The sequence below is a fragment of the Parasteatoda tepidariorum genome, chromosome 4 (assembly GCF_043381705.1).
Source record: "Parasteatoda tepidariorum isolate YZ-2023 chromosome 4, CAS_Ptep_4.0, whole genome shotgun sequence".
Classification (NCBI taxonomy): Eukaryota; Metazoa; Arthropoda; class Arachnida; order Araneae; family Theridiidae; genus Parasteatoda; species Parasteatoda tepidariorum.
The window spans coordinates 79,281,129-79,299,914 of record NC_092207.1 but is presented as its reverse complement, the minus strand read 5'-3'; the positions used below and the strand labels follow the sequence as shown (position 1 = coordinate 79,299,914).

General features: G+C 26.1%; 1 protein-coding gene across 1 annotated transcript; it reads left to right on the top strand.

The window, feature by feature from the left end:
• The first annotated feature begins 333 nt into the window (after positions 1–333).
• Positions 334–18,532, top strand: LOC107450280 (lysosomal phospholipase A and acyltransferase). The gene is made up of 7 exons (XM_016066038.3): positions 334–680; positions 3,554–3,710; positions 5,250–5,368; positions 5,813–5,911; positions 7,563–7,790; positions 10,338–10,638; positions 13,036–18,532. Exons 1-7 carry the CDS (start codon positions 551–553, stop codon positions 13,253–13,255), a joined length of 1,254 nt encoding a protein of 417 aa, XP_015921524.1. The 5' UTR covers positions 334–550; the 3' UTR covers positions 13,256–18,532.
• The last annotated feature ends 254 nt before the right edge of the window (positions 18,533–18,786 follow it).

Sequence of the window (18,786 nt, the reverse complement as noted above, 5' to 3'; positions counted from 1 at the left end):
ATTTTGATCCTCTGCAGAGGGGATCGCACCCCCGCTTCCGTAGCCCAACGACCTGCATGCGAAGTCGAGCACTTCACGGTAGAACAGTTTAACGATGACCAATACCGCACACCCTCGGTCCCTACACAGACTGATGCACGTGGTCACTCACCCGCACACTGACCGTAGCCAGTGATGCTTGACCAAAGAATATAGAGGGGGCTTGACTTCCGTGATCTGTTGGGAACAGCGTCTTAACGATCAGTTCACTGCGGGACATCATGAAAAGTAAAGAAAACCGATAAGATCCAAATTTTGTAGCAGGTAGGTTTTGTAACTGTAACTGCGTCGATAGTAGATCAGACGAGGTAAGTCATGTGATGTAAGCATCCCAGCGAGATCCGATCCGCGATCCCCTTGAAAAAGATTTGTTTTGTCTCGAAAGGATTGTTTTGGAAAGTGTTATCTCACGTATAGGTGTTTATTATCTGAGATATATAAACTAAAGCACGCTAACATTTTCAAAATATCTATTAATTTGAACTGCGTTATTTTTCAGACAGAAAATTCAATGGTTCTTAGTTTACGATCATCATTTTTAGCGAACGTTGTTTTAGTTTCGCTACTTGTATTTATTTTTCCTTTATCTGCATTTCGATTGAATAAAAGGCAAGCGGTTAATCCAAGCCCGGTAATCTTAGGTATTATTAGTATTTTTTATTAATATTTCAAATAATGCATTAACAAACCTAACTGCATTATCTGTAAGTTATGCTTAAATGTTGGATCACTTTGTTTAGATCACTTCTATGTTCAGTCAGAAGAAGTGGTTTTGTAAAATTATCAAATTATAACTGTCAGACTTTTTTTCCAATTTTATAAAGAAATTTATTAGTAATATTCATTTCTCTTCTTGACTAAACCTATTTTAGCTTGCATTGTATATGGTATTCCGAGCTTGCTTTACAAATATGACCTTGCTATAATTGTTTAGTGTTATTTTATGTAAATGTTTCAGATTAATCTGGAGAGTGCTATGTTTTTATTTTCCGAATAATGAAATTTTTGGTAATATATTTGCTGTAATGTGTAGTAAGTAAGTAGTGAGATTCATTTGCTTATAAAAAGAATAATTGACTGTAATAAGTTTCGACTGCAGTAAATGGATTGAAAAAAATCTATTTACTAACACTTATCATTTATTGTTTACTTTTATTAACAGTATGGATTGTTTCTAAAGATGAAATAATAATTTTGCATTCAGATTTAACAAACTTAAATTTCAAATTATAAATATAAGTACTGAATTAGGCTTGTTTAAAGTTAAATATTTGTATCCACAGTTAAATGATGTATCTACATGTTTTATTGGTAAAACAATTCAACCGTCTAAGCATATACAGAAATTTCTCAGCTGCACTACTGGACTTTAGAATAACATTGCAAACAACTGTTTTTGACACAGAAAAGCTTGCAACTAAAAGTTCGGAAAAAGCTGGGACTAAAGCTCAGAGGGTTAAACAAAGCATAATCATCAGCTTTGCATTTTTGAACATGATTTACAAACATATGCAAGCAAAGTCTTGGACATTAAAAACACAGAGCTATAAGCATTAAGCAGAGAGCTCGCCGCACTTAACTATACTTAATACTCTTGGACATTAAATATATATGTGAATATTATGAATTAATATGAAATATTAATACCCAGTGGCAGAATCACGGTGACATTGTCGCAGAACGTTACAGAGTTGTTGCAGAAAGATTTTTCCTTTAGAAAGTAAAAAAAATTGGTTTTCTCTTCTGCAAAAATTTTCGAAATTCTTTTTTCTTTTAAATTATATTTAAAAGATGTCTTTTTCGTGCATTGGAGAGGAAAGAAATGTTCTAAATTTTTTTATTCTTATTTGAAAAGAATGAAAAATAAAGAATATTGAAGTAAAAAATTTCTTTTCTGCAGAAATATTAGAAAGATTTTTTTCCTCCATAATTATACTTAAGAGATACCTTTTTCACTCATCAGAGGGGAAGAAATGCTCGTGATTTTTTTTTAATTTCCTTTTGAAAAAAATAAAAAAAAATTTGGTTTTCTTTTTATTTACTAATTTTATGATTTTTAATTATTATTTTTCTATGAGATGATGATTTACGAAATGCGAAAAAAGAAATAATTAGTGTGTTTTCCTCTTACAAAACGTGAGAATATCGCCCATGATATTAGAATAAAGAAATATTACATATACATTATTTAAGAAAAATACGTAAAATTTTATTATATCCAAATAGGCTTTTCTTTGTAAATACAACGTTTCTGATCTTCAACGAACGTTGTAAATACAATGTAAATATTAGTGCTAGAGAAGATTGTCGCAGAAAGCCCCAAAAAATTCTGCCACAGGGTATTAATAATTAAAAAATTAAATATATCGATTTGTTTTAAAATTGCTATATTAAGTGGATTTAAATGTGGATTGATTTTTTGTAAAGTGGATTTAAATGTAAAATTGAAATCCTAAAAATGCGAATTAGTTCACAATTATGATGAAATAAACTATTTTGTGACAATAACGGAGACAAAAACATAAAACTGAGAATTTACAAATGAAAGCAGCATACTATTCCTTAACATAGATTTTTGGTGTGGAAGACAACTAATAATTACTTCATGGTGATCTGAGTTAAAGTTTTGTGGTCTTGTACCAGGGGATCATCATTAATTTTGAGCCCTGAATTGCATGATCATTTGAATATTTTCATGGTTTTCGAGTTATTCTGCATTTAATTACTGTTTTTGTTTGTGTATTATCACTGATGCATTGCAAGTTCTTGCTAATATAAATCTGTTACCTGTGTGATTTGTAGTGTATGGAATCTATTTGATTTTAGCCTTTCTATTTTTCTTTTTTGCATCAACGAAATTTTAATTTTTAAATCTGTATCAGTTTTACCCCTTGCCAGATATATCATTGATAAAAATTTAAATTGGAAAATTAAATAATAGGAAAAAATGTTCTTCAATCTAAGGAATTAAATTCAACCAAAAATCCTGTTGTCGATTTCAATAGTGTAAGCAGAGATCTAAATGCTCTTCAGAGAGATTCATTTTTATGGGCTTATCAAGGTCTGGTGATGGCTCTGGTTGGAAGAGTTGTTCTGTACCATAACTAGGCTACAATATCTAAGCTGGCTCTTTGCAAATGCTTTCACATTTTTATTTTATAACTTAAGATACTTAGTGTGGTGTCTGTTATTAATTTTTCTTATTATTACATAACATCAAAAGCTATTGATCTATACTGCAACTTTTTTTTGCTTGATTAAAATTGATTTTTTGATTTGAAGGGACATTTTTCTAAAAACTTTATATAGGACTCAAGCTTATAGATAAATCAGATTCTAATTCAAATTAATTTTATTATTCATTATTTTTATTATTATTTATTAATCAAATAAATAACACCAGTTATAGATGTTATTTATTTGATTTAAAAGATAGGGCATAATATTATATTATTTAAATTCTTATATTTTGCTTTAATTTTTTACTTATTTGAAACTTCCATTGTCCTTATAGTTCCAGGAGATGGTGGTAGCCAGTTGGAAGCCAAGTTGGATAAGCCTGAAACAGTCCACTACTTCTGCAATAAAAAGACGGATGATTTTTTTAGTTTATGGCTCAACTTGGAGTTGTTGGTCCCCTATGTAGTAGACTGCTGGGTGGATAACATGAGGTAAAGTTCATTTTAATTTAGTCATGTGTTTATTTTATTTTGATTAAAGATATTTAGAAATATTAAATCTCATTATTTGGAGATAAGTATTTTCTAAAAATAAATTCTAATTATAGTGCATAAAAAATATTATTTGTCAGACAGGTATAATTTCAAGCCCAACAAATATTATAAAACTTTGATTGCAAATTTAGTAATTTTGTTGCAGCTCAGTGGCCAGTTATAGCATTTTTAACTGTGACCACTTTTTCCAAAATTTAACATTTTTAAGGATTAAAAACTTTTTGATATTAACAATGTAAGGCATTTCTAAAAATATAGTAAAAGGTTCATTTCTAAAATTAAGAGAAGTTCTAAGAAACAAGTGTGATCTCACTGTCATCATTTCTATATGCATCATTCTAATCTATGCATCATATTCTGATTGTCAAAAAAGTCTATTGTAAATAAATTTTATCAATATTAAAAAGTTTTAATATCATAATAGTAATGTTACATTAGTATTGTATTGTATGTATACTTTCTTAAATGTTTATTACTGTAAATAATCTTAAGTCTAATCTAATCAGGTCTAATCTAATCAGGATATGAAAACAGAATACTTGAGTTTAAGTTATTTAAAAATTCAAATGAAGAAAAATTTATTTGTCAAAATCATGTATTACATTTTTGTTGCTATTTATAATAGAAATAGAATTTTCATTTTTGGAAGCAACTCCATGAAATTTTTTTAAAGATCTTTCGCATAAATGAAAAGAGAAAGAAAAAAAACACACACATCTGTAAATGTATATACTGAATCATTATTTGCTTTTGAAAAATATATTTTTAGCAGGTTTTGGCTTTTAATAAGTAAGAAATATTTTAGGAATACCTTTTTTTTTAATCTATGCTCTTCAAATTAATAAAATAGCAACAGAAATTAAACTCTAATGTATATTTTGTGATGTGTTTTGCATTGGCTCTTTCATAATATAGTTTATGAAGTTTTTTTTTTTTTTTTTCTTAGATTTTTTATTAAAATTTTGAAATTTTAATAAATTTTGAAATTTTATTTATGTAATAATTTTTTTCTCCATTTTATTTTATTCAATAAGCTAAGATTAAGCTTAATTTTTTGTAAAAATTTTTTTTGAAATTTTTTTAAATTACACTTGTGAAGTGTAATTTAAAATGTTTGTTTCAATTTTAAATGTTCTCCTATTAGTCTTTGTTATACATAATAAAAATTGTTCTGAGTGGAAATATTAAAAAAAAAAAAATTCTTTCTAAACTTCAACTTTGGAGACAAGAATTCTATCTCGTTTTATCTTTAGTTAATATCAGGTTAAAGCATTTTTAACATTCCAACATCTTTTCTTAAGAGTGTCTTTTTCATTTTTATAATTATTTGTTCATCTTAAATTTATTTACAGCATTGATCTTATTTATAAGTAAAGAATTGCCAAAATCTTTCATTGCTTTTTTAATTAATGTAATAATCAATAGTTTTTATATATCAATTAATGAGGATTCAAAATGAAAGCTTATTTATTACAGATTGGTTTATGATAACAATACTAGGACAACTTCAAATGCCCCTGGTGTCAGTATTAGAGTTCCTGATTTTGGAAATACCTCAAGTGTTGATTGGTTAGATCCTAGTCAAATATCTCCTAGTAAGTTCAGTATTTCTTTAACAGGAAGGTTAAAATTAATGCACATAACTGATTATGTCATATATGTTAAAGTCTAATATGAAGTCTTAATAAATGTAAAGTACAGCAATAGGAAAATGTTCCCATTCTTAAATTTAGTATGGATCTGCTGAAACCATAGATAAAAAAGTATCATTATTTTTTTGAAAATAAGTATAGGAAATAAATCGGAAGTGCTTTCTTTTAAGAATGTTTTAATGTATAGTGCGATAGAATTTTTTTTATGTTATTGTATGTATAAAATCTCTTGGATTTAAAATAATGCATTTTTGTTAAAAAATTGTGGTCTATTTTAATGTGTTATAATGTAACTTTAAGTATAATATTTATATTATATTTTCTTAATATTTGTATAATATTTTCTTAAAATGAGCTCGTTTAGTATAATTTTTATTTTATTTTTAGGTTCTTACTTCATCAACATAATTCAAATGCTAGTTGCAGAAGGCTATACAAGAGGGTTAAACATCAGGGGTGCCCCTTATGACTTCAGGAAAGCCCCAAGTATAAATCTTAGTTTATTTTTTATTCCTTTTTTTTTTGCTACACAATCATTATATTAAGATTTTTTACTATATGTTTTATTAATATTTGTATAATTGTTATAATTTAACATAACTGAGCAGCTATTTAATTACATAAAAGTATTATTATTTTTAATTATTTGAATTTACTGTTTATTTTTGGAAAATGAAAGACCTCTACATAATTGTTGCAGTTATATTTGTTTCTTAACTTTTGCCAGTTAAATTAAATAGGTTTATTAGAATTTGGTAGGAAGTTTAATATTTTATCTGCTAAGCTGTGAGCAGATTGAATAAAACTTTCCTGATAAAAATGGTTTCTTTATTGTGTAGTAAAGAACAATAAGTTAAACACTTTTTTTTATTTTTGTCATGCTAAAAGTTTATAACAGGAACAAAAATGATAAGTTAAATATCTTTGATCGTTAAAATATGATCAATTGAGCAAGAATTTTATCTAAATTATTAATAAAAATGATTTAGTACTATTTTTTATGTATTAGTGCTTTTTATGCATAATGTCCCTTTAATCTGTCAGAAATTTTATTCAATTTCACAAATGCTTTTTTTTTAGTGTGTTCATAATGGAAGTAAAAAATAATCAGCTATTTAGAATTTCATAATTGTTTTTATCAAAGGAATATTCCATAGCATATAAATGATTTTTTCCCTTTGTTTTCAGATAAACATTAATGAAATAAATTACCTTTAAAATTTTAACAATCGAACATTTTAATGTTTTTGTAATAGATGACAAACATTTTAAGATTTAATGAAATAATTATAAAATATTTATTTTTCTTTTTGATATTTTAATTAAAATATTCATTAAGTAAAATTCTCAGTTAGCTCTCCAAACTTAAAAAACAAAAATTTTACATAGTTTTCTTTATATCATATAAAGAAAACTGTATATACTATATATATATAAACTCCATATATTTCAAGATAATATATGAACTGAAAAATTGCACTTGGAAAACAGTTTTGGCCACTTTTGTGTCTCTTAATGTAAAAGTTATGAAAGGTTTAAAAATTTTCAAAGTAGTTCATTATATTAACTTTAAAAATTAAGCAATTATTCATTATTATAATTTTGTAATAAATCTTTCAAGTTATCCATTTATGTATAATTAGGTTCAGTTCTTGTTTTTTTTTTTTTTTTTTTTTTTTTTTTTTAAAATTTAAACTGAACAATTAAACTAAATTTTGGAATTATAGTTGTAAAAAATCCTTAAAGTCAATGAAGTAATAAATGTATGCATTTCTATAAGCTGAATAAAATTCTAAAAAATTATAATGTTAAACTATTGCAGAACTTAATGTAAGGAATTTTAAATATCATTTTTAAAAGCAGTCAAAGTTATTCATGCACATTACTCTGTTTTATTCAATAGAGATACTGTTTGATATTGATTGCCACAAATTTTATAACAGGAATAAAAATGTTGACTGTTTAAAATCGATACACTTTTTATAAACTCACTGAACACTTTCTTTTTAAAATAATACATTAAGATTTCAAAGTAGAAATTTATAAGTAGAATAATTTCTTCTTGAGGAATATTTTGATTTTTTGCTTAGTTATTTCTACTCCTTCATTTGTTTTAATGAATTTCATTTCTCTGTAGATGAAATGACAGATTTCTTTAATGCCATGAAAAACATGACTGAAGAGACTTATGAAAAGAATGCTCAGACTAAGGTCACATTTGTTTGTCACAGTATGGGCTGTCCTTTAATGAGCTACTTTTTCAATCAGCAAACTCAGCAATGGAAAGACAAACATATAAAAGCTATGGTTACACTCGGAGGTGCTTGGGGCGGAGCTGTGAAAGCAATAAAAACATTTGCCGCAGGTAGCTTTTTATTTGAATTTCAGCAACATTTTGTTTCTTGATCAGAATTGTCTTCTGCATTAGATGTTAAATAATATTAATATTGTCTGTTTTAAAATAATGTTACATTTTTATGAAAATGAATTCGAAAATTGAGATTTTATAAAGTTCTCTCAGGTTTAGAGAAACATAAAAACTTTGAATTTGCTGGGCATTTGATTTTGGCAATTTAAAAAATTCAGAGAATTATGGAACATTGCATTTTTTAGCCGAAAGCTTAGGGGAAAAAACGGAAACTTAAAAATGACCAATCTTGAAATTTGCCTTTATGATTAAGTAGCTAATAAGGCTCATATTCAATAAATCTAACACCCATTACAATTATTTCTTATAAGTTTCATTGCAACATGATTAAATTATCTTATTACATGTTTAAAAGCCTTTCTGTTATTACCTTTTGCATTTTAAGCAAGGCTTAGTGTCTTGTGTGGCTTTGTAGATTCTCTGTAGTTTTTTTATTTTATAACCTCAAAAAGTCCAAGTTGTAGCATTGCTGGAATTTGCCCCTCCATTTAGCATTACTTGAAAAATCATTTTTCATAATTATTGTTATTCATTAAAACTTACATTACCAAACATAAAGGAAAAAAGTATAAACAGTTATTATTCAGAAAGTCATCACTTATTTAAAAACAATTGCTCTTATTTGTTAACAATTACTCAAAAATCAACGATTTAATTTTAAATCAGTGTCAGTAAAACTTGTTTCAGTAAAACAAAATCAATTTAACTTGTTTTAAATTAAAGCAATGCAAAAATTTTTACAATTTGATATTTTTATTGCATATATTTTAGAAAAGTATGTGAAAAAAGGAAAGAAGGAAAATGATTTGTAGAAGGTAAAAAATTATCGATTTTTAAATTAATATACAGTAAAACCTCCTGTTATGGACACTCCTGCAAAACAGACGCCTCTCAATACAGACATATTTTTAATTACCTCGGAATCTTCGATGAATAAACCATTATGTACATACTCCACAAAGCAGACACTCCCATAACATTAACGCGGACCGTCATTTTGGCCTTGAAACATTATTTTCTACCTCTTCAAACCGGACACTACTTTTTCTAAATTTGAAAAAAAGAAAAAAAAATCTGCTTTAAATTGCAAGGAAAAAAATGCAACTTTTCACCATTTTTAAAGCATGTAATTTTTTTTTTTTGCCTTATCCATAACTAAAAATATTGTTAAATTATTTCACTACTGAATCAATCTTTCTCCTGTCACCTTGCCTTATCTTTGTAAAGAAAGGAGAGAAAATGATACTGCTGTTGTGAAATAATTCGGACAGCGGTATCTTTTGATCTTTTCATCTGGACCACACAGGTTATGAGTCCCCTCATGTTGAAATGGCATCTTAAATGCTCTCAATGCTTCTTCCCCATTGAAAATTTCTTGCATTTTCTTATCAATTTGAAGACTGTATTTAACACAGCTGGGGTAAAAAAGAGAACAGAAGTATAATCTTTGAGGTGTTCATATAAATGAAACATTTATTCAAACACTTGATTGCTGATCAATTGTGAATGATCAGCTCCATAGGTCCTCATGACTTACAGGTAGACATAGCTTTTCCCCCCCCTTTGAATCGTGTGAGGTTTACTTTCAAAATGGTATTAACCATGTTCCCTATCAAATGATAGGTAGGTGCAAGAGGATGTAAACCTAATAATTGGAAACGACTGAGGATTGACAGCTCCTATTCGGTATCATATGTCTAGCTGGAGTATCTATGCTAATAGGAAAATTATATTCATTTATTTGTAACTACATCTGGAATTATGTATTTATATCAAACTTCTTTATATATTCTTTTTTATCTTTCTTAAAATTTAAAAAAATATCGTTGTAGATAGTTATTGTAGATCATTTAATTATTTCTACATCTTCCAAAATATTTAAAAAACAATTCACGGTGTTAAACTTCGTTATTAAGGTACACTCCCCGTAAACGGACAACTCTCATAAACGGACAATTTTTTCGGTCCCAAGAATGTCCGCTTAACGGAGGTTTTACTGTATTTGAATTTTGTTAAAATCTGTTGTTAAATTATTATTATAAAATCCATCCCTTTTAATTTTATTTTGCAACAAATTTTTTTTTCCTTCTCCTTTAAATTATAAATAATATTTTAGATAAAGGTATACAATTTCGATTATTAAGATTCCAATTTGAAATTTTATTATTTGTAATTGTAACTGAAAGTCAAAATATTGTCTTAATTTAAAAGTTTTCGACCTACATTCAACAATCATAGTTACGTTTTTCAGGAAATAGTAAAATAATTTTAAATATCTGATAGCCTAGTGAAATGATGCACTGACAGGATATTTAATGCTGTCTATTTTATAAAAATTGCATTACACAAGCTATGATTATGCTTGAAATATAGTTTTAAGATATTAAGTGAAAAAAAAATTTCTGGCTGATTTTATACCTTTTTTGTAATTATTACTGAAATTCCATAATGTATTATTCAATAAACAATCTTTCAAATACATAGGAGAAAATCTTGGAGTTTTTGTTATAAGCCAAATAAATGTAAGAAGGGAGCAGCGCACCTCACCAAGTTTAGCTTATGTGATGCCATCCCAACTTCTTTGGAAAGATAATGAAGTTATGATGATTACTGACAAGAAAAACTACACCAAAAATGACTTTTATCAATTATTTCAAGATATTGATTTTCCAGATGGGTATGAAATGTATAAGGACACTTTGCCATATGCTTTGAAAGGAATGAATCCACCTGGTGTTGAAATTCATTGTATGCATGGCATAAACGTCACACAAACTATTGAAATGTAAGTTCATTATTTTGTAATTTAGTAAATTTGAAATTGTAGTAATAGTTGAGTATATTCAAAATTGTATTAACTTATAAATGCAAAGTATAAAATAAATAATATACGTTTAAAATAAAAGTAACCTATGGAAAAAAATTAACCAAGATTAGTCAATAGTTTTTATTAAATTTTACAGCAGGATGTGCTTTTATATAATATAATCAAATTCATTACATTTTTGTATTTAATTCATTTTACGAAAAAAAAATTTCTGGTGGAATTTAATTAAGTTAATACTTATTTTTGGCTTAGATTTGTATGCTACTAAATAAAATCTTCCTTACATTCTTTCAAAGTTGCTATAGAGTTTTTTTTTAATTATTTTTTTTTATTTGTTTGAAATATATTATAAAAATATGGTGTTTGAATCTTTATCTAATTAGGGGTGGTAGTTTTGTTATCAGAGCCATCTCTATTCTTTTGCGCTCTTTTTTTTATTTACAAGTTTTTTTTCATCATGATAATAATATTCGCACATATGTTTTTCATTTCCGAGCAATAAGTACCCTTTTAATTTGTGTTGAAATGCATATAACTTACTTTCGGAAAGCATTCATCTTCGTAGCTTTTGTTGATTATTTTGTTAAAATTTAAGTCTTCTTCATTATCAAGTTAAATATATAACTATGCATGCACCATTGCAACATGCAAAAAATGGTTCCAAAAAGCTAATGGAAAAATAATTAGTTATTGTTTTTCAAAGCAGGAATTCGTATCAAAACTTTAGGTATGAGAAATGTAAAAAGAAAAATGCATTTAATCCTAGAACATCACGTACTTGCTCACAAAGCTGCAATAGATTCTAGAAAAAAGTATTCTTAAGAAAACTGTAAAAGATCGTAATATTAATTCCTTGATGCAGTTTTTTTTAAAATTAAAATAAATTTATTAAGGAATATACAATTTTAGGTAATTTGAATTTTTTTGATACTTAAAGTTTTGGTTGCTTTTTCCTTCTAATTCTATACGAAAAATTAATATACCACAGTGAGTGATGAATGAAATCCCCAAGGAATAACTATTAAATAAAACCATTTTTATTTAATAGTTATTTAATATAAGGAAGTTCCGATTTGTAAGTGTTAAATTTTTTGTAACTTCAGTTTTAATATCAAATTTATTAACTAAACATTTATTTAATTGTAATACTTTCTGTCGCAGTACAATTTGTGCTAAATGTATAAGAAACTCTTTATATTCTGATAAATATTTTTTAATACCACTTTAAATTTACAAATTTCTATTTGCTTTATTGATGAATATTTAATTTACTTAATTGAATGAATGGTTAATTTGAGTACTGGAAAGAAAATTTGTTGTTAAAATACGTTTTTAGAATCATAAATGAACAATCTATTCATTTATTTCTTCTATTTACCGTAAAGAATGACATTAGTTAGAGACAAAAATTTTTTATTTAAATAATATTATTTTTTTAATATTATATTATACTACAATTTATATTAAGTGAAAGTTGAAGTATTGTAAATTAATATTTTTCGCATGGATTTGTTTCAAATTTCTTTTGAATGTACTGCACTTTAATAAATGAGAATTTCAAGAAGATGAAACTGAATTTTTATAATATTTGAATTATATTCATAGTTTTTCAACTAAATTTTCTACTCAGATACTACCTATATTGATCACAATGAAGAAACATTAATGAAATCCATAATATGAAATTGTATTTATATAATTTATTGCAGCATTTGAGGAGAAATATGCGGATTGAAATAGCAAGAATATGCAAGATTGAAAATGCAGCAATAAGATATCTTTTAAGTATGTGACGTTATAGAAGATGTTGGGAAACCGATAGAAGAGATTTAATTCGGAATAGCACAAACTTAAGTGTCTAATAACTTTGTCTGGAAAGCACAAGAGTCTTGCTGTCAAATATTGAGATAGTTTAATCAAAATATTGAGATAGTTAAAGATAAAAGAAAGACAAAAATAAGCAAAACCTAGTCCCCGAATATGAAAACAGCACATCATTTGTATTGGGTATTAAAAACAAAAAAAAAGCTATTTGATTTTAAACTTTACGTTAGTTACGGTCAAAGAAGAAGAAAACCATGACAACGTCACATTTTAAAGAGGTAGACAAGTCATTTTATGCTTAGTTCTCCCAAAAATGCAATAAGTTATTGCCAATAAGTAAATATTTTATAAGTAAATAACATTAATAAGTAAAATTCATTGCCGCAACGCAAAGTATTGAATTCAGGGTAAACTTAAATAATACATTTTAAAAATACTTATCAAATGCATATATAATTTTTTTCATGAAAATGTTTTTTTTTCTTGGATTTTAAATTTTTTTTTTATTTGTGTTTATTTTTTAACTTTTAGGCTTGACTATAGAAACACATCCCATTTTCCTGATAACCCTAAGCTAATCTATGGTGATGGGGATGGCACTGTAAATGTACGAAGTTTAGAGGCCTGTCTTCTTTGGCAAGGAAAACAAAAACAAAAAATATATCATACACCTCTGAATAATGTTGATCATATGGGAATTTTAGCTGATCTTCACGTGTTGGATTATATAAAACATGTTATTCACATGTAGTGATATATCTGTACATATATACTTTTTTGTTGTTTGTTTATATAGAGTATAGACATACTTGTCTGTTTTACTCATATCATTTGTGCCTTTATATCATCATTATTTAAGTCATCTTGACCCATTTTAAAATTCATGAAATGAAAACTCAATGTATTTCTTTAGCATCTCTTATTGTGTAACTAAGTAGTTGTTTCTAAGACAGTTTCTTTCTGCTTTTATTTTTGAGTGATAAAAGTGATATACATCTTGAGTACAAAGTTTTTATATTACGCATTTTAAAGTCTAACATCTCAAAAGTTCGAAATTTAGTTTTTCTTTTATTAGATAGAACTCATTTCTTTATGATAGTAATTTTTTACTACAGTTACTAAATTAGCATTTTTATTGAAGTCAACATATGGATATATTCAATTGCACTGAAAATATTTATTTCTATAGATTTCGATCTAAAGCATTACCTTTGCACTTCTTTAAGAAAATAGTTGCAGTCCTATTTAATAATACATGCTTTAAATTAAATTTCCCTTGCTTGCCAATTCCCTTACTTAACCATATATTTTATTGTTTTGTTTGAAAATTTGCACTCAACATGGAAGAGTTTTTTAAATCATTTTGAATTTTTTTGGAACTAATTTAGTAATTAAATTTTTTTCTAATTATTTTTAAATCATGAAATTTTGATACCAATTTGAAATCTATTTTGTAGTGCGTGGAATATATAGTTTATTCAAATATTATTTATTCTATACACCACTTTTTACATGCAACGTATTGGACATAGAAAATATTGTTATAAAATTTTGGTCCATATTAAAATTATATTTTTTCTATTCTTTTATTTTAATTCTATAGTTAACAGGATTCAAATAATAATTTAATTTTCCATATGTTTTTCTTTGATCACAAGAAAATTAAAATGAAAATATTTATATTGAATATATAAAAATGAAATAATAGTTTATTAAAAAGAAACTTTAACACTTTTTTTTGCAGTTAATATTGTTAGCTTTCAGCTACTTATTTTTAATTAAATGATAATAATTAAATTATTAATTAAATGATAATAACTAATTAATATTCGGTTCTTCATTCCGCTGACCACCCAACTAGTACAACTGCTCCTGCACCCTAGGCCCCAAAGTCAAGAAAACTGGGATATGCACAGTATGCTTTGGTCTTCCTTGGGTTGTTGAACCACTGGCTTTGGTTAAGTATAAATAGCAAATTTCATTGTGTCCCCCACAAACGAAAGAAAAAAAAGTTACAATTGTTGATTATGCTTCTTAGAAAAATTGAAATTTGATAGTTTAAAAATTATGAAATGAAGAGCGTAAAGGAATCAGAATGAAAACTGTTTATGAATTAAGAAACGTCATAGAATGCCTATCATCATTCAATGGCTCACTCAATTAAGTGGATTAATCTTCAGTAGATGTCTGAAAAATAAAGCCGCCATGTTTTGAAATGAACTTTACAGCAAAGCAAGAATAATATTGTAAGTTGCAAAAATTTTTTTCCCCCAAAAATTTTAAACTTAGTTTATCAAACAAATATGTTAATATTTTTAAAAACCTCTGAGAATTGAAAAAAATTTAGCAAATATTTAATTAAAATGTCCAATGCAGATTTGGTAAAAATAAAATGTAATTGTAGTAATCAACATAGCTTTTAGTGTATTTGTAATATCTGTTTATAAAATCAATCACTTTGTAAAATCAAATGTTCTCGGAATAGAAGTGATTATAGTAGGAGGAACACAATATATTGAGGAGAGATTCTTATACTAACTTAAACAAATGCCAAGTGCTAAATCTGTTAAAGTATCTGCTATATGTTAAAATTTATTGCAATTTCTGGTGGGTATTTGTTATTATCTGCTCTAATGTGATTGATCATATCAATGCATCATGCATTAGTTTTTGTGATTGTTTAGGACATGTTTATTGGGTCCTTTTTTTTTTGAATTTTTGAAATATCCAAAATTTTTCTAGTCATTATTACTCAGACTAATAGATAAAATTGGAATAAACTTATGTGCAGTTTTATTGAAAATTTTTCTCAGTATTCAATATTGGCTATTCAGTACTTATAAACAGAATTGCATGTAGATTGCATATTGATCTTGATTGATATTGATTGATCTTGATATTGATTGAGTTGCATATTGACATAAAAATTTATGAAAGTAATGTGAAATGTTACTTACGGATTAAAAACATATTTCATAATGGATCTTTTAATAAATTTGTGATTTTAAGATTTTTCTGTTTATTATCTAGGTACTTACTGAATTATATTTTAGGCATGTATTAGTAAATGTAGGATTAGTTTTTCTAAATGCATCACAATTGTTTTCTTTTCTAATTGTTCATTAACTAATATGTATTACATTATATATTAGTTAATGAAGAAAGTGTGAGTACTTTGAAAGATTGCTTGCGTTTAATGTTTTTGTGAGAACTGGTGATTTTGTTGTTGTTACTGTTTTTTGCTCCTTGTTAGATGTTATAATTTATTATAGAATTTGTCTGAACGTGGGGACTGATTTATTTTCATAGTCAGATAACAACAAAGCTTTTGTACTATCGAACAGATTATTGATTTTCTATTTATGTTTTTATGTTAGTTTTGTAATTTTCCTATGAGAGTAACAGTAAATTGTTTCACCTATTGGTTGCTAATTTTTTTTCTTCTTTTTCTGTAACAGTTTGAGTAGGAAAACAGTATTTAATATGCAGTATAATTTAAATAAACCAATTTAGAATTGCTATATCTTTAAATTATTTTGATGATGTAAAAGTAAATGGTTTAAATTGATGTGATGGAGCTTATTTCGTATCTTAATAATCTAGAGATGAAATAAATTTATGGGTTTTAGAAAAATGTTAGTGATATATATATCAGAAAAATTAAAAATTCATATATTTTAGACAGGTTTTGTCAATTAGTAATTGTGTAGGGGGAATAGAGTATTATTGTTCTAGTTTGTACCAATAGAACAAGGTTATCTTTCATTTTATTTTAACTTGTAGAGAATGTCATAGTGCTTAAATACACACAATTTAAAGTTTTCAAATGATTTTAAAAGTTCTCAAAAAGGTTATCAAGGTTTTTACTTTTGTAAATAAAAAAAGGTAAAGGGATTTTTTTTATTAATGCGGATCATATATGTTTAGAAATTTTTAAATTCATATTGCAATTCATGCTATAATAATGATTATTTTAACAAACTTTAACATTGCTCTCATAGTGAAGAACATACTTTTTATAATGATTTTGTGTATTCAGCTCATGGCCTATGGAGTCCTGGAACTGGCTCTTGCAATTAAGTTAGTCTGTGTATTTTACTGGAAAAATACTCCAAAAATTATCATAAAACATGGCTAAAATGTCTTTTGTTTGCGTGGTTGATAGTAAAAAAAATTCATTTGTAAAAGTCATTTGTGCGATTGTACATAACTGATTGGTGAGATGAAGCCTAAAACACAATTTTACAATATTTATCTAATAAATGTGTGGAGAAAATTTTATTTCTTTTTTAATATTAGAAAATGAAAACATCTTATATTTTATAAGGCCTTATTAATCCAAGAAAATACCTTTCTTGAACAACAGGTTTATTTTTGGCCAAGAAGGATAGTTTTCATAATTTAAAATTGTTAAGAAGATATGGTATGATTTCATTATGCAGAATTTAGTCACGGTGATATTTTATTTTTAAAAACAAAATCCTTGGTATAGAATAGCTCAATATTTTTTATTTACTTTGCAAACATTCACTTTTATACAATTAGCACACTAATATATTTTGCTGTCCTGTCATTTTTGAATTCTTAGCTTTTGCTTAGTTTTTTCCTATTATGGATTGTTAAGTGTCTATGTTTCAATTGCTAAGTGCCATGATTATAATTTCCTTTCTAAGGGCTTCTTTTTTGTCTTATAGTTTTTCAGTTGCTTGCCATTTTTAATGCAAATTTTTGCTATTGTCTTATTTTGTTTATTTTTTTAATTTTTGTAGTCGTAAGTCAGGAGTGATAAAAATATGGAATAAGGGCACAATATTTTAAATATATATTTTTGGCTGAATTTTGACTGTCTTTATCATTGCGAAGATTGTATTGATGCTTTGTAAAACAATGGTATTCCTTATAGGAATTTTTCATGTATGTGTGGTACTACCATTTATTGCATTTTTCAAAAATATATTAAATGTGTCTGAAATAATATCATCAAACAAGTTTTTAAATAGAATTAAACTTACTTTGAAACTTGTTAATGAAAAATAGTTTATTTCAGGTTGGATTGAAAGTTTTATTTTTTATATTAAAAATAATAATTAACCTTAAAAATTCCACTGTATTGAAAATCTAATTTTAAATTTTTTTTTTTAATTAATAAATGGGTGGGTTTAGCCTGAATCTTAGAAAAACTTTTCTTATTTGATTTAAGCAAATTGAAATATTATTGAATCATTAGTAAGTACAGCGGAAGAATTTGCGTACTTTCTTGTTCAAATAACCTTATTTAATTTTTTTTTCTTCTTAAAATAGAGATTGATTTTATCTTTATAAAATATTTTAACTAAAGAAAAATTCGAGAATTACTTTTTACTTTAGAGAAATTTCCAGAAATCTAATAGAAACTTTTCTACCAACCTAACATAGTCTTTAATAAAAAAGCTTATAATAAAAATACATAATCAGAATATTTTGAATTATAGTCTGTTAAGATAATAAAAATATTTATGGAATTAGTAAATACCTAATAAAGTTATTTGCTAATTTTGTTTAATATGTTTATTCGAATATGTATGGAGGCTATAATTGAAATTTCACTGCTTGCAGAAAATTATTTTGTTAATCCCTTAAATTTTATTTTTTGTTTAATTATTTTTGTTTACTGCAAGGCAAAAGGCAGTTAAAATTTTTTAATATTTTTTAATTATGTGCTTGATTTATTAATGTCTTTTGTTAGTTAAATTTTATTCAAGATCTCTAATTCACTATCTCCAATGTCTTTGTCAAGAAATTGATAGCATGTTTGCTGAATTATGTTTTTCTAGCTATTCTACTAATTTTTAGATTCTTGATTAACTTGTGTGTAATAATATAGCTTTGTTCTCCCTGTAAGTAAAATTTATATTGACTCAAATTAAAAATAATTTATTTCTTTTAAAATTATATGGTATGTGATCTCTTAGAATTGTATAGGTAGTGAGATGCATTTTACTGTGATGGACTTTTATGGCTGTTGAAATAAAAGTAGATAAAAATAAAATGTGTGTATGTTTTGTTAATTTTGTTGATATTTTTCGAAAACAGTTGAAATTTTTTTTTTGTTTATCAATAGAAGTTAATCATTGTAGCGTTTAAAGGGGGAAAATTTGTTTACTTCTCACTTATTTTACGTTAATCTGAGAAGTTTTATTTCACTTGACAATATGTTTTAAATTGTAAAGCCTATCTAAAGATGTAGCAGGGCTCCCACGGTCCTTAAAAGCTGCTTTTGAAAAATAAGGGCCCTTAAAGGTA

What these genes read in the sequence shown, in the direction of transcription:
- LOC107450280 (XM_016066038.3), top strand. Translation starts at nt 551, where the DNA reads ATGGTTCTTAGTTTACGATCATCATTTTTAGCGAACGTTGTTTTAGTT. An exon ending in AATAAAAACATTTGCCGCAG is followed by an intron (nt 7,791 to 10,337) that starts GTAGCTTTTTAT and finishes TCAAATACATAG; the next exon opens with GAGAAAATCTTGGAGTTTTT. An exon ending in GTCACACAAACTATTGAAAT is followed by an intron (nt 10,639 to 13,035) that starts GTAAGTTCATTA and finishes TTTAACTTTTAG; the next exon opens with GCTTGACTATAGAAACACAT.